The 19,973-nt window shown below is 59.3% G+C and overlaps 1 protein-coding gene across 2 annotated transcripts; it reads left to right on the top strand.

Moving 5' to 3' along the window:
- Positions 1-7,437: 7,437 nt before the first annotated feature.
- On the top strand, positions 7,438-19,234 carry SPRY3 (sprouty RTK signaling antagonist 3). 2 transcript variants are annotated; one of them, XM_075106347.1, is made up of 2 exons: positions 7,438-7,569; positions 11,752-19,234. In XM_075106347.1, the coding sequence occupies exon 2, from the start codon at positions 11,799-11,801 to the stop codon at positions 12,717-12,719; it is 921 nt and encodes a 306-aa protein (XP_074962448.1). In that variant the 5' UTR covers positions 7,438-7,569; positions 11,752-11,798; the 3' UTR covers positions 12,720-19,234. The 2 variants fall into 2 exon arrangements, with proteins under 2 accessions (XP_074962448.1, XP_074962447.1); XM_075106346.1 differs by lacking the exon at positions 7,438-7,569 and adding an exon at positions 7,595-7,965.
- The last annotated feature ends 739 nt before the right edge of the window (positions 19,235-19,973 follow it).

Raw genomic sequence — 19,973 nt, 5'->3', positions numbered from 1 at the left:
AAGGGGTCAGCCCAGGCCACGAAGGGCGGCAGGAGGCGGGTGAGGTGCCGTATGGAGGGCAGGCAGGAACGCGTGGCCACTCTCTCACCGTGGTGCCCGTTTGCCAGGGCACGCCAGCTCTCCTCACCCTGCTCTCCATCCCCTCCGTGCTGCCTTTGCTGGCCAGGAGCCTCGTGGAGGCGGGTGCCCCTGGGAGAGGATCCCCAGGGAGAGGGACCCGCAGCATTAGTGGTCCTGTCTCAGGTGGCTTTCAAGGGCACAGCCGTCCAGTGGCCGGAGAGAGCCATCAGGGTGAGCCCACCTTGCAAACCCCCACACTGCAGCCCTTTGCCCTGGGGAGGCAGCTGAGGAACTGCTGCCCGATTTCACTTCCACGCGAGGCACTTCCCTTGCCCCGCCTCAGTTTCCCCGTACTGCGACGTGGCTGGCGGGGAACACAGCCCCGTACCCCCACCTTCCCGCAGCATCACCGGGGCACCGCTGCCGTCCCTGCGGCCCCCGGCCCCGGCTGCTCCGCTGAGCCCCCTGCTGCCCTCCGTCCCGCTGCGTCCCCGGCCGGCGCGAGCCAGGGCTGCGTTCTCTCCTTACATTAATAAAAATTTTACAGCACGGTGGCAGGAAATGCATTTTCAGTTCATCTGCTGCAGCTATTAGATTACCAGGAAATGGCTGGCTGGCCGGCGGCCAGGGCCTCCAAAGGGCCGGCACACACCCGGCGTGGGGCGGAGGGGGAAGGCGAGCGGAGCCCACCGCGCTGACGGGCACCAGGCTGAGCCGATCAGACCGGTCCTGGTCATCCTGGATGTGCCCCATGGCGTGCCAGGCTGTCCCCCACCGGCTCTGCCCGTGCCCCGTGGGTGCCGGGTGGAAGGCTGCCTGGAGATGCAGGGCAAGGGATGCTCCGAGGCGGCGGGGATGGATCCATTCCCGGCTGTTTTGGGCAGCTGGGGGGAGCCGAGAAGGCAGCTGTTGATGAAGCTCTGCTCCATCCATCCTAAGAGCAGCAGGGCCCAGACCGGCTGCAGCCTCCGCTGAGGCTCGGCTGTGCTGGGACTGGAGAGAGGTGGAAGATCTGGGGCTGGGACAGGGAGGGTGCATGCACCGAGCCGGGGAGGTCTCTGCAGAGGTTGGTTATTCCAAGCTATGGGATTTTGGGCTGCCAGGCTAGGCTGGAGTCAAGAGGAGCATGGGAAGGAGTTAAATTTGTTGTCTTTAAAAAAGCTGGGAGGAGACGGTAGGTGCACTGGCTATAAATACCTCCGAGGTGGCCGTGCTAATGAAGGGAGGGAATTGTGAGCAGCCCCTCAGAGAGGAGGGCCAGCAGCAGTGGTGGCTCTGGGACCCGGGGGAGGGACGTGGTTTTTAGGCTAGGCCGTGTATTTAGGAGAGCCCTCTTAGAGGTGACTGTGGGTGAGTGCTGGAGCTGGCCTCTACAGGTGGGACAGCTTCGTGCTGTGACCGCTGGGTCCAGCCCGGCTGTGTGCCTTGGGTTCCCCGTGCATGAGCATCAGGCACCAAAACGAAGCATCTTCCTTTGGTGGAGATGATGCCCTGGGGCTGCCCCTGCTCCAGCAGCGCTTTTGCACCTTCCTGGGGTGCAGCGGGTGGTCCCTGCTTTTGGGGCACTCCGATGAGCACCTGGGAGTGGGGCTGGGCTCCAGAGGGATGCTTGAGGCTGGGCTCCGGAGGGATGCTTTGAGGCTGGGCTCTGGAGGGATGATTTGAGGCTGGGCTCCGGAGGGATGCTTTGAGGCTGGTCTCCGGAGGGATGCTTGAGGCACCCTGCCTGTGCCTGGCAGCAGCTCGGGGGTCTCAGGCCCTCGCTGCCTGCTTGGCCTCCCACAGCCCCGGACTCTGGGTGCAGGCTGCTGCTTTTGGGTAGGAGGCAGCCCCAGCCCCGTGCTCCCCCAGCCCCGCTGCGGTGACACTCCACTCTGGGCAGCAGGAAATGGGGGATGGCAAAGGGGGAAAAGCAAGGGATGATGGAAGGGAGCAGAGCAAGCAGGGGAGCAAAGTGTGGGCAAAAAGCAAGGTCTGAACCTCGCTGAGGTTTATTAAAGTTTAACAGAAAAGAAACCCTGGTTTGCGTGGAGGGGACCAGCTATTTTTAGCCATGGGTAGGATGTCAGCTCTGAAAATAGCCCGCTACCAGATCCTAATGAAATCCTCTGTCTTTGGCTCTCACCCGGAGCGAGTTTGGAGGGGGAGGATCGCTGTCACACCCGCAGCCGAGGAGCTCCTGACATTCACAATGACTCGCCTTATTTTTTTATTTTTTTATTTTTTTCTCTTCCCCCTCCGGTTTCTCCTATTCTTCGCCGGCTCTGCCTTACGCCGAGCAGAGGAGTCACCAGCCAAAAAAGTGAATGCGGGGGTGGTGCTGCTTAGCTACGGCCAAATCCCAGGCAACATGTGACCAGATTGGCAATTTAATACCAAGCCTTTCTCCCCTGCACACACGCGCGCTCAAGTTAAAGTGACATTGAAACGGGAACTCAAAGTGCTGAAGGCAAAGAAATTGGGGGGAGCTGCCTCCCCCTTCCATCCCTGGGGAATGAGTTTTGCTCAGTGTGGCTTGAGGGGGCTTGGTCCGGAGCGGGAAGGGTGGTACCCAGGCCAGGGAGGATGCTCGGGTCGGGTACCTGGGCTTAGAGGGCAGCAAGGGGTGGAAGATCTGCTGCTGGGCACGTGGGCCAGCTGGTCTGCGGAGAGCTGAGCCCACCTGGGCATCTGCAGGGGGGACACCTGGTACACGTGCTGGGGCTCAGCCTCTGGAAAGCCTGAAGAAGACCTGAAACAGTGGGTGGTGACTGCTCCTAGGGAAGATCAGGGTGGTGGAGAAGCACCGCAGGGAGCGTGGGGCAGAGAAGGCAGGGAGAGGGACGGCCCTGAGGGCTTGGGGACAGAAGAGACAGTTGTGGGGGCATCATGTCCCCATCAAGCCGGGGGCTGGAAGTACCACACAGACCCAGGTGGGGTGGAGAGCACGTGTCCTGCGGATGCAGAGCCAGGCCTGGCAAGAGGGACCGATGCTCCATGGGCTTTCTGGAGACATTCAGGGACTGGAGGGTGCAAACCCTTTGGTGCTCGATTCCCCGGTGGGTGTAGCAATGGGTTTTGTGGGGGGGGAATATATCCCCCATCCATGGCACTCCACACAGACCTCAAGCTGTGGCTCACCAAAGACAGCCTGTTCCTAACGGGAACGAGAAGCCTTCAGCTCTGCGCCCTTCGCCTGCCGAAGGAAGGACCGCACGCAGCCGGCCGGCTGATACGGCGCGAGGGGTCCAGCCCCAGAGCTGGCTGCCCGCACCGCAGGCAGAACGCGTGCCCAGGCACCTGCCTGTCCTTCCAGGGAGCTGGAAGACAGAATTAACAATTTCCCAGTGAGCAAACGCTTGTGTTGACAGGCCCCCCAATACCTCTATAATCAATGCACTGTCCCGCTTTTCCCACCCCACTCAGGGTCTCGAGGAGCTCGGCGCTGGGTGGGCACAGTTGGAGTCACACTTGCTGCTTGAGTCACATCTTTGCTCTGGTTTCTCTGCTGGGAGGGTGATGTGGATTTGGGTGGGGGACCTCGTGGGGGCAAACGTGTTTTCTGTAGAAGAAGAGCCGCTGTGGAAGCGCGGGGAGCCCGTCAATGCACTGGGATGCCCTGAAAGGGAGGAAAAATAAATACACCTGCTTTTATGTTCACCCTCTGGCTGGGTTCACATGCTGGGTTAGCAGCTCAGCCCCGGCGCTGGATGCTCTCCCTCGAGACGGCACCTCCTGCCTCGCCGCCGCCGGCGTGGGGACGGAGCCATCTGCATCAATGAGTCAGCAGGACCCACTTAACACTTCTCCAGCAGGATCTACTCCTCCTGACAGAATGGGCAGCTTCTGGCAAGCTCCGTCAGCGTGTTACAATCTCAGCTCATTAAAGGGACGCATCCTGAACTCTTTATTGATGTTTTATGCTGCCTGGCTCCATCTTCAGAGAAAAACTCACATTGCAGTCAATGACTACACCTCCGCGGTGCTGCAGGCTGAGTAAGAGCTCAGGATCTGGCTCGCATGGCGGGTCGGGCTCAGCTCTGACTGCTACCAAGTTGCGTTGCTGCAAACAGTGGGGTTTTACCCCAAAGCGGCCAGGAGACACCTTGGGGCCAGGATCCCAGTAGGGCGTTTTCTTTCCAGGGACTAGTGAAGGTCCAAAAGGAAAATGCAAGGAAGGAGTTGCTTTTTATTTGCTCTTGCTTATCCCTCCTTCCTGGGCAAAGGAACTGCGTGATTTGGGAGAGAAACGATGTTTTCTTTCCCCCAGCGCTGCCGTCTGTCCAGCTTGAGCCCGGTGGGGTGGGTGTACCTGGCCTCCTACTTACCAAAGCGTGTGTTGGGAGCCGCGTACCCCTCCACCTTAGGAGAATCACCATCTTTTAATAAGTTCCCCAGCGCTTGCTGTTGCTTCTAAAAAGCTAGTGGCACTGTCTGGCTTCAAGTGGCTTTTACATAATACAGACTGTCAGGCTAGATGAACATCATGGTCCCTTCTGGACCTAAAATCTGTGAATCTAAAAATTAGAGGGCACCAGCACCTTATTGTTTCTGGCTGATTTAATCAAGGGAATTGCATGTTCTCTTTATCCTCTCCTTTTTTTTCCTCCTCATCTTTAACTGGAGATGAATTTGCCCTCCCCCTGTGCCCAAGCTTGGCTAATAGCATCAGAGGAGATCAGACATCTTCAGCCTTGCACTGGGATATTCTCCTCTCCGCTGCCCGCTGTGTGCACGGGCAGGACCAGAGGCGGTCAGGCTTGGAGGCGGCTGGACAGCGTGCCTAGGAAACAGTGCTGAGCTCTCCTGGTTATTTTAAAATTGCAGCTAAGTACTTTGAGCTCCAGATATGGCTCTTTTGGCTCAGTATAAACATGTGTGTGTATCTAGAGAAACACTTTTTGAGGAAAGGAAGCAAGGGGAGTAACTCCCCAACTTTTGCCCAGCGTTGGGGATGTGCAGGGGGAGCGGGAAGAGCAAAGCAGGGAGGAATTGCTGGCGACCTGTGGGGATCGCCAGGATGGAGGGTTCCCCCAAGGCAGAGATCGGCAGCAGGCACTGACGACGCGCCGAGCGGGCTCAGCTGGGGTTGGGAACACAGGGATGCGCTGCTGCCATCTCAATGCCCGTCCCTCGGTGCTACCAGCTGTCCCAGGCAGGAGATGTGCTGACAGCCACTAAAATAAGGGCAGAGGATGGGACTCCTGGGAGCTGGTTCTCTCCCCGACCCTTTGGATGGGACCCCAAGGGTGTTCGAGGGGTTAAAAGGTGGTGGATTCAAACTGGGAGGAGGAGTGAAAGCAAAAGACCAGTTAAGAGGAGCTGGGATCGGTTGCAGGTAGCGGCTGGGCAGGGGCAGGGGCAGAGGGAGCGGTGCATGGGGCACAGCGTGAGCTGTCACAGCTCTGCGGGAGGGACACTGAATCCTCCGGTCAGGGGCAGCTCTTGCTCCCACAGACCCCACGAGGGGAGAGGTTATCAGAAATCACCTGCAGTCTCACACCTTGCTCTGACACGGCTCATCTCATGGCTGTGCACTGTCAGGGGACAGCATCCCTCTTCCAACAGCCTAAAACCCTCTGAAAACCTGCCGGAGGCTCTGTCCCAGACCCTTCCTTTGGGAGCGGCTCTAAACTTTTCTGCTTTGCAAATGCATTCGGGTTCCCAGCCCTCCTCTTCAGAGATGCTGCGGTCAATAACTCACCAGGAGGCTGCTATTCTCCCTCCGCTTCCCACCCTCCCACTTGTCTCGGTATCTCTGCATTCATGCCTTTTTGGCCCTCCCTCGGCAGCGGGTGAGGAATAAAGCAGCGCCGGCTGAGCACGACGCAGGCTGCGCTAGGGATGCTGTGAGCCAGTGGAGGGAAGCCTGAATCACCAGCACCTCGAGGTGGGAGTGATAGATTTGGGCTGGGAGAAAGGGAGGACATCACACGTGCTTTTAGGAGTCAGGTGCTCGCAGCCGGCTGGCAGTCGCTCGGAATTGGGCAACTCAGATCCTTTCTGAGCCTTTAGAGACGGAGCTGAGAGCGATGTGGAGAAGAGGAGGGGCTCGTGGGAGCGCAGGGAGATGCAGCGTTAAGGCTCTGAGCTGTAGCAGAAGCTGAGGGATGCTGCCAGGGACTCTTTCCTCTTGGAGGAGCACCTCTGGTGGGATCCTGTGGAGATGGAGAAACACTCAGCCTAAAGAAATGCCTAAAAACGAGCCTGGAAAGGCTCAGCTGGGTGCCCTGCGGGGAGAGTAGAGCCACTGGCCCCTGCTGGAGAGGGCTCCGGTGCTTCTGCTGGCATCAGCTGGGAAGGAGCCACTGGGGTCAGTGGGATCACCCTGGTTTATGCCCATCTGTTAGGGCAACAAGCAGCAGAGCTGGTTTTGCCACCCTTATTGAGGGTCCTTCTCTTCCCTCTCCCCCACCACGCACCCTTCGGCAGCGCACAGCCGAGCCTGGGGCACCTCCCTGCCCCAGGGAGCGGGTTCCCGTGCTGCTCGGGACCTGGCGGGGGTGGCGGAGGGCTCCATGGCTTCAGCTTTGCTTCTTGGAGGCAAGTTCTCAGCCCTCCCCGAGCTGGTAACGCTGCTTTGCTCATCGGGCGAACGCTACCAGAAAGGATGGGTGAGCAACCTGGAGGGGCTGAGAGGGGTAAAGCGAGGGTCTGTGGTCAATGTCATTAAGGACAGGCCTTCTGCTGTCGGGGCTGCCAGAGCGGGTCCGATTTATTTAGAAATGGGTCCGAGGGGTGTCACAAGGATCCTCGGTGCCCCTGAGCGGCGGTCGTTGCCTTAGAGAAAGCGGCGCAAGAAGGGAGCGCGCAGCGACTCAGGGAAGTGTCCGGGACATGAGGGGCCGGATCCTGTTTGGACCTTGAGCCTGAGCGTGCTGTTTCTGGGAGAACGGGATGTGTGTGGGCTGGTTCTGTGGATCTCAGTGCAGAAAAGCCCCTTTCCGGCCTCCCTGCCCTGAGCTTCTACTCCAGGAGCCAGTTCAGGTGTTAGTGTAGATTCCTTGGTGGTAGCAGGGGCGGACGGCATCTGGGCTCCCATTGGTGCCTCCTGGGATGCGCAGGGAGAGGGGAGAAGGTGACTGCGCCCATTTCACAGGCATTTACAGACCGCGCGACGCGCCCAAGGTGACGGAGCCCGATGATCGATGCCAACCCTTGGCGGCCGAACCCGCCGCGCTCCCCACCCAACCTGCCCTGGGTGTCAGGCCGAGCCCATCCCGCGCCGCCGGGGTCGGGTGGTGCCGGGACAGCGCGGACCCTGCGGCCGGGGCCGGCGGCGTGACCACCGCCACCACGACGTCCCTGGGGGGGACGATGGGCTGGGGGGCGGCGGAGCTCCGGGGCGGGCTGTCCCGGTGGGCGCAGGGGGGGAAGCGGAGCCGGAGGCAGACGGAAATGTTTAAATAGTGCCTGCTGCATCCCGCAGCTCTCGGCTCCGTTGCAGTCATTATCTGGGGAGCGGATGCTCAGGGCTCTATGGGGACCGCTAATGGGCCGATTCAATTTCAGCTGGATGACGCCACTTAGGTAAGCATTAAGAGCTCCAGCTCCGGGAAGGCGAGCGGCAGAGCGAGGGAGAGCGAGCGATGCTAACGGGCAGCGATAAATCCCTCCCTCCCTCCCATCCTCCACGCTGCCCCCATTCACAAGGAGCGCCGGGGACGAGCCTGCATTCACAACCCGGGGCCGGGCAGCCCCCCCGGGCTCCCCCTCGCCGCCCCGGCCCGGCCCCGCTCCCGCTCCCCGGGGCGCGGAGCACGGCCCGGTTGCGGGGCCGGCGGGGCGGGAGGCGCCCCGCATCCATGCTCGCCACCGCCCGCCCCTAGGTAGCCCCGGCTCCGGGCCGGCCGGTGCGCCGGGGCTGGCCCCGGCCGGGCTGGGCGCTCCGCGGGCGGATGGACCGGCGGCGGCGGCGGCGGCGGGGTGAGTCCGCCCGCTGCGGCCGCGGGACACGCGTGGGGTGGGTGTGCGCGGCGGGGCTGGGCACGGGTGGGCAGCGGGGCGCCGCCGGGACCGCGGCGGGGGTGCGGGGGTGTAGACACGCGTGGGCGGTGCGTGCCGAGGGGGCGGGGGACCCTGGGCACGCGTGGGCTGCTTGCGAGGGGACAGGGGTCCCTGGGCACGCGTGGGCTGTGAGTGTGCAGTGAAGCTGGGGTTCCTGGGCACGCGCGGGCTGCGGGGGTCCTGGACACGCGTGGGGTGTGTGCGGTGGGGCTGGCCGTGGGTCCGAGTCACGCGCGGATTGCCCGCACGGCGGGGCTGCGGCGTCCTGAACGCGAGCGGGCTGCGTGCGCGGCGGTGCTCGGAGGTCCGGGGGACGCGTGGGCTGTGCGGGCGGTGGGGCTGGGGGCTGCGGGCCGGGCACGGATCCGAGCCACGCGTGGGCTGCCTTGCACGGAGGGGCTGGGGGAGGCAGCACGCGGCGGCTGCAGCCCGGATCCGGGCCACGCGTGGGCTGCGTGCAGAGCGGGGCTGGGGGATCAGCCCCCCGCCACCGCCCCGCTCCACCCCGCAGCCCCCGGGGCAGGGCGCGGGGGTCCCTCCGGAGGGAAAAAGCCCCTTTCTCCCACCTGGGCGCCCTGTGCAGCTCGTCCCCGGCTTGCAGCCACCTCCAGCCTGTAAATAATCATTTGCTTTTACGATCCCTCCTCTGGCCCATTATCACACGAACTTTATATGTTTGGGGCTGGTGGCGGCCATAAAGCTCGCCCGGTTTCCGGGGCTGGCATGCCTGCCTCGCAGGCAGGGTGTGAGGAGGAGGAGGAGGCTGGGGACACGCTGCCCCGGTCCCCCCCAGACGGGCAGGTAGGCAGGGAGGGGTGCAGCAGTGCCTCGGGGATGGTCGCAGCTGTGGGGGGCCGGGATGAGGACTGGTTGCAGCCCTGGGATCGGGCTGGAGCAGGGAGGGCTGGGAGCGAGTGGGGGGTGCTGGGCTCCCCCGGAGTGGGGCGGAGCAGGAGTGGGGTCCCAGCTCTGGTCATTGAGACCGTCTTCCCCCCATCCTGCTGGACTGGAGGACCCACAGCTCCTCTGGCTCTCGTCCCCCTTGGGCCCCAGAGGGACCTTTGCCTCCCCCCGGCCCGCAAGTCTAGGTCCGTATCTAACCCCTGCGCCTGGGGATCGTAGGTCCAGGAGCGGTCGGGCCCCCGTTCAGTGCTGGGGGTCCTCCCAGGACCTCTCTCTTGCCCGGGATGCTGTGTCCAAGCACTGGACCCACATCCAAAGTGTCCATGTTGCAATGCACTGCACGGCCCGATTCCCAACTCCTCTCTGTGCCTGCTGCCCCCGGGGCTCTCCTCCTCTTTGCAGTGTCCCCAGCGCATCTCCTCCCGCCTAAGCATGGCTCACGGGGCTCCTCGCATCTCCCAAATTCCAGGTCTTGTACAGAGGGTTGGGTGTAGCTGTACTGGGTCTGCCCTTTGGCTGCTCTTTATCTCCCAGTCCCATTGCCTCTATCGCAGTGGGACCCTCCGCTGCCTCCGTCTCTCCCTTTGGGTCATGCCTTGGTTCAAGCCCCCCACAGGACCCTCATGGGAGTCTCGCTGGCTGCGTCCTAAAGCCCAGGTGCTGCCAAATCCCTGCGCACAGGTGAGAGGGGATGGACACGGGGATGTGAGCAGCTCCTCCCCGGGTGCAAATCAGCATCGTCCCCTGAACGATCCCACCCCAGGATGGGGTCTGGGTCATGAGGGACGTGGGAACCCGCTGAGGCTGCTCTCTGCTCCCCTCTGCATGGTCCTAGCTGCAGGCTGAGACGTGTCATATCTTGCCAGGGGTCCAGGGGGTTTCAGGTCAACAGCCTGCGCTTTAGTAAGACCTTCCCAGGTGAGGAGCTTGGTGGCAGCAGGGAACAGCTCACAAGAGGGTGTTTTGCCTCTGCGGCCCGTCTCATCCCAGCAGCATGCTCACAAAGCCTTCCCCGGGTCAGCCGTGCCCTCCTGATTCACCTTGATATTTCTGTTGAACAAACTGGGTCCAAATCGATTATGGGTGTCCTGCGAGAGCGATTCATTCACTGTGTGCGTCTCCCTGGATGGGACGAGCATCTCGCTTGAGATCGCACGGAGAGGGTGGCGGCCGGGCTCCGTGCGCAGGAAAAACCCAAATCTGAGCGGTTCAGTTGCCTTTTCTTTCCGGGGAGGGGGATGGGAGAGACCAGATCTTGCTTGAACAGTCAAAGTAAGTTGCCTTTGCTTTTCCCTGCTCTTCAAGGTCAGCCTAGCTAATGAAAATCAATCTTCCCTCTGCCTCTCTCTGCTGCATGAGCAGATTCTACCTGTGGCCCCTCACCTACTTGAAAGCCTCCGCCGGTGCCGGCCGCCTGGCCTGCTGACCATGTGCAAGGCTGGTGGGGAGCTTCCTATTGAAACCGTCTTCCTGTGGGCCTGGGCACCGTGACAATATCTGTGTCACTGAGGGATCACTCATCTGATCTGCCAGAGGAGAATGGCTTTGTCCCGGGGAAGCTGCCCGTACACGGAAAGCACGTATCCGATATTGAAATCTGGGCTGGAAGAGCTGGGGGAAAGCTCTTCGCTGGGGTCTGGCATGCAACGCATGGCTTCCGTCCTCTGTGCACTCCTGGGCAGCTCCGTTTTGCAGGCAGCAGAAGTGGGAAGTTTCCCTCTCCCTCCCTCTTAAGGGCCAAGACCCGGCTCCGTTGCAGACCCACTCCCACCTGCCGCCTCTCCTCGCCCAGCCCCGCGCAGGTTTCGCCCAGGCGCCAGCGGCAAGGTCTGGCAGCCCGAGGTTTTGGCGATGGTGCTGATGCCGTGAGGTCAAACCTTCCCGGGGTGGGGGGGAACGGTGGGGGGGTCCTCCCTGCCCCAGCCCACAGCCCTCGGGTGGGCCTGACCTTCCCTCTGGATAAAGCAGGCGCCGCTGCCGACTCGGGAAGTGCCATTTCCTGAGAACAGCAGCAAACAGCATGGCAGCTTCGGTGCATGGAGCAAGATGGGGCTTGCCTGCTGCGAAGGCTGCTTTCCCTGCTTCACCCTGTGTTTGTGCCGGGGTTAAAGAGAAACCTGCCCTTCTCGGTGTTCGTGACGGGGGTAAATTGGTTCCTGGGCTGTCGCTGGGTTGCACATGGGAAAACTGGATGCTGCAGTGGGAACTGCTGGGACTCGGGGAGTCCGTGGGTTTGGCCTGTCCCTGACCGAGTGTGTGTCTCATTTGTTGCTGATGCTGCCTGAAATGAAATGTGTTCAGCTCCCCTCCATCCCCGTACCCCTGGTGTGCACGGGGTACGGCACCAGGAGGCTGCTTGCGGTGTGCTGGGAAGCCCCAAAACAGAGTGTCCTGCTCTGGAGGAGATGCCGTTCCCAGTTCTGTCACTGGCTCTGGATAAGTCACAGCTACAGGTCTCCCCTCCCCTAGAAAGGGCTGGCACTTTCCCCTGGGGAAGGAGAGGGAGGACAGATGGGGTCCATCAGTGCTGGCAGGGGGCGGAAAATCCTCTGGAAGGACACAAAAAGCTCAAAAGCACGGGGAGATGCTGCGCCCACCTGTTTCAAGGGACGGATCATACAGCCCTTGCCTTTTGGACATGTCCAGCCTAAGTGTCCCCAGACACAGAAGTACTTTGAGTCTGGTTGTTGGACACGTCACTGCGAGTTCTCCAGCCAGTCTTTGCTTCCAGGCTTGGATGGATCGATCCATTATGAAATGTAACACAAATGTTTTTCTCTGTCTTCCTGCCCCATCCTTTAGGATTTTTAGATGTGCCCTGATGCCGCAGGGTCTCCTCGCTCCTGGAAATGCAGCTCTCTTCCAGTGTGGCTGAACTCAGTTGTGACGAGACGATGGACCCACCCGCTGAGGACTTCCAGCAGGTCCTGTCCATTGACCAAATCCGCTCCATCCGTGCCAGCAACAACTACGTGGAGAGACCAGCTGCCTGCTTCCAGCAAGCCCGCTCCAACCCGTCCCTGTCCCAGCCGCCACACAAGCAAGAGTGGTCCCAGGACCGCCTGGTGTCTTCCACCTTCCAGGACCTGCACCGCAGCCACAGCCAACAGCACCAGATGCCACCTTTGCAGCAACACATGAGCCATTCCAGCACGGCCAGCTCCGTCTCCCAAAGCACCACTGCCTCCGACCAGCGCCTCCTGAGCAGCCTCACGCCCTCCCACTCCGGGCACTCCCTCATCCGGACGCAGCCCCAGGCCGGAGAGCTGAAACCGGAGGAGTCGCCGCTGAAGGGGGTGGCGGAGAAGCCCACCCTCCACACCGGCCACCTCTTCATCTGCGAGGAGTGCGGGCGATGCAAGTGCGCCCGCTGCACGGCCGCCCGCAGCCTGCCCTCCTGCTGGCTCTGCAACCAGCGCTGCCTCTGCTCCCCCGAGAGCCTCCTCGACTACGGGACTTGCCTCTGCTGCGTCAAGGGTCTCTTCTACCACTGCTCCACCGACGACGAGGACACCTGCGCCGACGACCCCTGCTCCTGCGGGCCGGGGTCCTGCTGTGCCCGCTGGGCTGCCATGAGCTTCCTCTCCCTCCTCATGCCCTGCCTCTGCTGCTACTTTCCTACCCTGGGGTGCCTCAAACTTTGCCAGCGGGGTTATGATGGCCTGAAACGACCCGGCTGCCGCTGCCAGAGCCACACCAATACAGTCTGCAGAAAGATCTCCTCCTCCAGCGGCACACCTTTCCCCAAGACGCTGGATAAGCCGGTATGACCCTCCCGGGGAGGAGAAGCAGGTGTTACTCCTCTTCCTCCTCCTCCTCTCCCCTCCATCCCCCTCCTCCTTCGGCTCCCTCCGCTCTGCAGTGCTCCCCCCTACCCACCATCACCTCCCAGGAATGAGACGGGTGAACTGGGGGTCCCCCAGCCTCTGGGAGCACGAAGGCGGCTGGGTGGCCGGGGGAGCTGGCACCAAGCTGGTGGGGAATGGTGGTTTTGCACACGCGGGTGAGGGACCTGGAGAAGCAGAGAGAGCTGTGGGTGCCCTCCCTGGCCGTGCCCCACGGGGAAGGGCAACCCGGGGGGCCCTCAGGACTCTGCTCTCAGAAGGTATTGGGAGCTGCCGCTGCCCCATGGTGCGGTCCCTCCCCATGAGGGGAAGGGGCAGGTCGATGCATCCCCTGTGCAAGAGTCCTCCAGGAACCAGACCTCCTCCTCTCTCTCGTCATCGCTCTCCAGCACTTCTCGTGGGTGGCCTTTCTCCTCTCATGTGGCCCCTCTCCCCAAGGGGCTGGGGTGCCACGGGGTCCCACCAGTGGCAGTGGCTTCCCTCTGGGCTTGAGAGCCGCTGGGAGAAGCAAGCGAGCGTCAAAATGAGGTGGCATCGTATTTTTTCTGTCTCAAAGAGGAAGGGAAGGTGTGGGAAGCTTTAGAAACCTTCTGGCAGGGGAAGGAGCTATCGGAGGCAGCCCAGCCCACTCGCTTCTGCCCGACTGCAGCGAGGGAAAGGTCCCCTCTGGGATTTGGCTGAGAACAAGAAGCTGGTTTGAATTTGCCATTCATTTCTCAATGCCTTGAAGGGCTGCCTCCGGAGCGCAAACCCTGGCGGGGTGGGGGCTGCTGCCCAGCTCCATCCCACCACCGAGCAGATGCCACAGGCACCGCCTCCGTGCTCGAGCCCCGATCTGGTACCTTCCACCAGCACTGAATTCACTTTAAAAAAAGCACCCCAAAACCCAACTGCCAACAGCTGCCACTCGCACTGCTCTCCCCATCAATTAGCACCAATCCCGGGGGACTCCGCGGCGGGGACTTCTGCAGCGCCTGCTTTGGGCTGGGGGGAATCAGAGAGCAGAAGGGGGTGTCAGAAGATGGGAGCCCGACCTTCCCTCCCTGCAGGAGCTGCCTTTGAGTCCTCACCTTGCTTTCCTCGGCCCACCGGCGTGTCACACCAACACCAGCGTCACGCTGGCAGGCAAACCCTGCTGGCACTGCTGAGGGCATTCTGCAACGCTGGCTGCCTGCGGCAAACCGGAGATGGGTCTGAACCAAGCCCTGGGGCTGGGCCATCTGCAGACCAGAAGGAAACCTGAATCGGGGTCAGTGCTTCGCGGTTTACTTGCTGTGATGGTAATAAGCCCAACCCGTCGCTGCAGTTGGGGGCAGCTCCTCCTGGTCCTGGACTCGGCCCCATCTCTGCTTGCAAACACACGGCGCCAGCTCTCAGCTGTGGCCCTGCTGACATCAGCCGATCGGTCGGGGGAGTTTGGAGCTGGGATGATGTCCCAGTGCTCGGCTCTGCCTGCCTCCGAGGTGTGCGAGTGCAGAGGGAAGTGAATGGTTCCCCTGGAGAAATGTACGCGACATGTCCCTTGGCTTCCCCCGAGACCCCGTCGTCCAGGGCTCATCCGTCGCCTTCCCTCAGCCACCTCTTTACGTAGAGTTCTGTGGATCTATTTTTGTATATATAAATATAACGTTAGGATGGCTAGGTCTATTACTAATAATATTCATGATACTGCTGTGAATGGTGCCAGATGCAAGGTTTGGCTTCCTGGTACATTTGCACATGCTGGAAGATGATTTCCCAGTCTGTTTATTGCTAACCCTAGACCTTTAGTTCCTAAGTAGTCAGGAGAGGGGGAAGGGGAGGTTTTCAGATTGTCCTGGGCTTTGCAGAGAGAAGGTAGGATGTAGTGCTGGCTCTGGGGTGAGGCCTTTCGTGATGGGATTCCTCTTTCCATACATTTGCTATCTAAAAATCGCGGCCGATCCAAGCTCCCTCTGTTGCAGAGAAAAGCGGTTCCAGAGAGTGACTCATCCCACTTGAAAACATTATTCATTAAATTATGTTCTGGCGGTGCATGTCTCCCTTGACCCAAATGGGACCCAAACACTGAACTCGCGGTTCCCTGTGGACGGGGAGATGAATCCCATCCCTGGTGTGAAGATTGTGCCTGGGGCACGTTATGGACATGACCAAAGTCCTCACCCAGATTTCACCTAGAGCCTGAGGGGGGGATGCTGGAAGATGCTTCCTCTGGCCAGAGGTGGAGAGCCCACTTCCATCAGCTGTGGGGAGCTGAGGACGATGCCCCGCGTTACAGCGAGGATCTGCTGGCATTAAGAAGGGAGAGGGCCATGCCTGTGCGGTTTGCACATCCTCTGAGACCGGCCCTGCACCCTGAAATCGTTTGGGTTTTAAGGCAATTGCCCTCTCAGAGGATGCCCTGTAGGTGTGCGTACCCCCATACGATCACTCTCTGTGACAGGAGTTATAAATTATACCGCAAACACACTTATCCATATGCCAATAATTGCTTGGCCCATGCGTCCAGAGCAGGGCAGCGGGGCTGGGGCAGGGTCTGGAGCACAAGTGTGCTGGGGGGCGGCTGGGGGAGCTGGGGGGGTTTAGCCTGGAGAAGGGGAGGCTGAGGGGAGCCCTTCTCGCTCTCTGCAGCTGCCTGAGAGGGGCTGGAGTGAGGCGGGGGCTGGTCTCTGCTCCCAAGTCACCAGTGACAGGACGAGAGGGAACGGCCTCAGGCTGCGCCAGGGGAGGTTTAGGTTGGAGATGAGGGAAAAAGTCTTCACCAAAAGTGTTGTCAAGCATTGGAACAGGCTGCCCAGGGAAGTGGTGGAGTCTCCATCCCTGGAGGTGTTTAAAAGACATGTAGACGTGGTGCTCAGGGACGTGGTGTAGTGGTGGGCTGGGCAGTGACAGGTTAGCGGTTGGACTTGAGGATCTTAAGGGTCTTTTCCAGCCTAAACGATTCTATGGTTCCAAGTGATGTTTGGGGGAGACACTTCCATCAAGAGGCACCCTTCCTTTTGAATGCTCAGTTCACTTTTCTATTGGTGCTGATTAAACTCCTTCTTCTGAAAAAATGTAAAACTTTTTTTGGGGGAAAAAAGGTCCCTTTTTCAGTAAGGATTTGAAGAACTGTCTCACTTCAATGAGAATGTGAAATAGTTCATTGAAACTTTTTAAAGAAAACTAATGAACAGAATTTTCCAACTTGCTCTACTTTGATTTTTTTTTCCTCCTCTTTTTTAAATGGATCCTGCTTGTAAATTTAGTTACCACCTCTGTATCTTTGCAATTCATTGCTTCCTCTCCTGATGGTGGGATGACTCAACATGTGAAGCTTCATCATTTTCACGGCCTCCGAAGTCATGCAAGCAGAGGGTGACCTCCCCCAGGTGCTGGAGATGTAGGATGAGAAGATGGCTGTCCACATATCGGCTCCCCAGAGCCCCTTTCGCTCGGCTCTACCGTGGCGAGGCAAAGCCCTGCGCTACTATTGCAGTGTATTTACCTTCAGTAATCGGTGGGAGGCCAGGACGCCTGCCGGTCACCTTCTACCTAATGGGATTTTTCTGGGTCAGTGCAAAGTCCCGTTTCTACCAGGGAATCGTGCCATAGCCTGGGTGCCGGGCTGAGGAGTCCGGCCAGGTCTCTGGAATGTCTCATCTCCAAGAAACGACAAACCTGCAAGATGTATTTGATGAAATACTGGACACGCAGAAGGGAGTTGGAGAGGAGGGGAGCCCCAGATGGGCACTGAGGGCTGTCAGACCAGTGCAGGGCTTTGGTTTAACTGTGTTGGGGGCAAAATGCAAAGCCACACCCGGGCCTTGCAGCTAGAGACTGCTTAGGGCCTTGCAGCTAGAGACGTTTAGAGCTGTTGGCCCCTACCCTGCTCGTAGGGGCAGGTGGCTTCACGTGGGGTTACTGCTTCCCACTCCATCTGGGGGGCCTCAGCGAGCTCCCATTCTTTGCTCTCAGCAGAAAGGACGGGTCAGGATCTGCCAAAAGCTCTCCGAGGAGGCCAGGTCTGGTTCACTGAGCTCATCTGGTGTCAGGAAGGCTGTGGGTAGCCTCTGATCATGTTTTTTCCTGAGCTTTTCCTAACATCTTCAGACCAGATCCATCCCGCTCCCTCCCCATCTCTGGCTGCCAGATAGTTTGGTTTCCCTGCAGAGAGGACTCCAATTTTGGTTGGGGTTGTGAGCCCCGTTCCTGCCCCACCCTGTAATGAGTCAGATAACATCTGCTCCAGATGTTTGTTTGCAGCTTCTTGTCCTGGCAGTTTGGGTTTCTCTCTGTCCTGACGTGTCTTTTTTGGTTTTCTTATGGGAGAGTCATGTGTTGAGTCCTCCGTTTTCCCTGCGCCCCTGCAATTCGACAAGGATGGATCCACTTTGCAAGGGAACATTTCTCCGTGTTGTGCCTCTCTACTGGTTGTGGGCTCCTTTGCAGGGAACGTGCAGCGCTGCAGGGCAGATTTAGGCAGGGAAAGAGAGACTCAGGTGCCAAAGGAAGAGGAGACAGGAGCTATGGAGCAGGACCTGAGCTCCCCCTGCTCTGCTCCCCATGTAGGAGCTTCCTCTTCCCACCCAGACCTCCAAAGCTCCATCCACGCAAGAGCTCCTGCTCATCTTTGCTTTCTCCAAGGCTTCCCTTGGTCCTGTTCCCCTCCTTCCCTACTGGCAAACGTGTGATCAGTCCCAGCACTGGTGAGGAGGGGGTCACTGGGGGCTGAGGTGGAGTCTCCCTTCCAACCTAGCTCCTCCAAACCTCCTGGTGGAAGAGCAGAAGTGGTCCATGGGCTGCTGTCCACCCATCCCTGAGAAACCTTGGTGCCAGCCAAGTACCTCAAAGAATAGTGGGGAAGCTCTTTGGTCTCAGATCCCCATAAAATCCCATTGAGTTCGCTCTTCCCCGCCCCCACCTGTGAACCCAAAGAGTGGTGGGGAAGCATCATCGACCAAAAGATGCCAAAGCACAGAATAACAGTTTATGAACGGCTGTTTTGGTGCAATAAAGAGGGATGGGCGGCGGGGTGAGAGGAGCAGCCGCAAGGTTCGCACGACTGGACTGCACAGGGAAGGAGCACGCCATGCCCCAGACTTGCTCTTTCCAGCACCTGCTTTCTTAGTTTGATCTCTGTCTCTGGCCCTTGGGTGTTTTGAGGCTGGAGAAAGCTGGGAGGTCTTCAAATATTGGAGGGTCTAACTTTTTATGAGCAGCACGTGAGGAAGGTAGATATATCCCCACCAAAGCCCATTCTTGGTCTTTAATAGGATCCAAATTCAGGCTCGTCCCCTTCACGGAGCCCAGGGAGCCCGGACCTGCGAGATGCTTGCGGCAGCTGGAGGCTGCGGGTCGGCATCTGGTCCATGTGGGCCAAACCAGAGCTGCGATCAGTTCGGGCTCAGTCTGCTGCGGGGTGTTTCTCAGTGAGCATCGGGATCTCCTGCCAACTCTTTCTCCCAGAGTGCAGGTTGGGAGCTTGCGCCGGTGAGATCTGTTGTCTTGCTTGGGGTGATGTTGCAGAAGGATCCCCGGAGGGCGTAAGCCAGGGAGGCTGAAGGGTCCCCTCGCAGGGGGACTGCAGGCGGGGGGGGGGGGGGTGTTGGATGGGTGAGGGGGGGACCACGCGCCTCCGTGGGGCAGAGTCAGTGCGCGAGTGCCGGGCGAGGGGAAGCAGTGCGAGGTCTCGCGCTGGGTCTCGCTCCTTCTGCGCCTTCTCGCAGCGCCCAAAGGGCTTCAGCGCGAGCAGGACCAAATGCACCCTGGCGAGCTGGCCTGGGCACCGGGAGAGGAGGTTTCTCACATCACTCGTCCCAACGGCAGCATCAGCCGAGGGGCGCGTGGTCATCCTGGCGCTGGCACGGCCGGTCCCCGCCTTGCCCGTGCTGCCGCTCTGCCCCCGCGGAGCCCCTTTCCCGCCTCCCTCCCCTTCCCCCCCATCCTGTCCCAGCAGTTCCCTGGGCCTTCGCGATGCTCTGCGGACTGGCAGCAGCCGCCGCAGCCTCCTGCCTCCCCTGGTGTCCTCAGCACAAGGTTCTCCTTAGAAGATGGATCACCCTTGGCTTCAAAGGAGAGTCTCATACCAAGAACCGAAGCCTCTAATTCTCTGTTTAATTGGTACAAAGGCATTCTGTACAGTGTATAAAGAGATCCCTCCCCTGGCTGTCTTTATTTGGGTTCCTTTCTATAAGGTATAATATATGTTTATAACCTGATGGCCGTTTTTTGACAATACTCTTGTATCTTTTAAGGGAAAAAAATAAAATAACCAAAGTATTTATTTGAAAAGTTTATTTTAAAGATAAGAAAAAAAATAACCTATTTATTTTAATGCACCCTCTTCTGTTTGGTTTTCTTCTCTTGCAAAGCTAATAACTGTTACTGAACCACTGCTGAGATGAAAGAAGTAATTCTATGGGTGGCTTCACAAGCCCACTTAGAGCAATTATTCAATAAAAATATATATTAATTTTGAACGTGGTCTCATTCTTGTCTTCGTGATGGCCGGGGCATGACTCGGGCTCCTGCTTCGGCAGGGCTCCTCCTGGCTCTGGGGTGCTGGGTGGCTGGGCTTGGGCTGGCACGGACTGAGCGTTGGGGGATCATTTTTAACTCCATGGGATGATGTCCCCTGGTAGCCCTCTCCTGACGCTTAAAGAAAAACCTGAGAAATCTCAGTGTGTGCTTCCCTGCTGCCACTGTCGCAGATCCTTGAGGAAGGGTAGGCTCCCACCGCAAAAGGGCAGGAGCAAATAGGGGGGGACTGAGGTAAGAGATCCCTGAGGTTTGGGGGATTTCAGTCACTCCACAGAGGTTCCAACACATTCCCAAAGCCTGTTCTACTGCCAGAAGAGATGGGGTGATGCCACAGGGCAATGGACACGTTCTGCAGGACAAGCTGCAGTTTGGACGCGGCTGTCTCTTCCCACCAGCTGCAGAAGGCACCTCGGTGATGTGTTTAGCCCCAAAAGGATGAATCTGGGCCAAAGCACCAGCAACTGCTGGATCAGGCTGGTGCCTCTGATCTCTCCCTGCATATTCCAGTCCAGCGTTTCACACACTTCTGCATGTACAGAGCCCAGTAACGTCTTGGCTCAAGGGTGTCTTCTGTTCACCTAAAGCTCTTCTCTCACAAAGATGGTGAATCTTTATTCAAGCAGTTCCAGGGCATGAAGTCCTTTCACATAGATTCAGTAGCTAATGAATCCCATGGTT

The sequence above is a fragment of the Phalacrocorax aristotelis genome, chromosome 11 (genome assembly GCF_949628215.1).
Source record: "Phalacrocorax aristotelis chromosome 11, bGulAri2.1, whole genome shotgun sequence".
Taxonomy (NCBI): Eukaryota; Metazoa; Chordata; class Aves; order Suliformes; family Phalacrocoracidae; genus Phalacrocorax; species Phalacrocorax aristotelis.
Note: the sequence above shows the minus strand (reverse complement) of the source record. Positions and strands in the feature narration are given on the sequence as shown.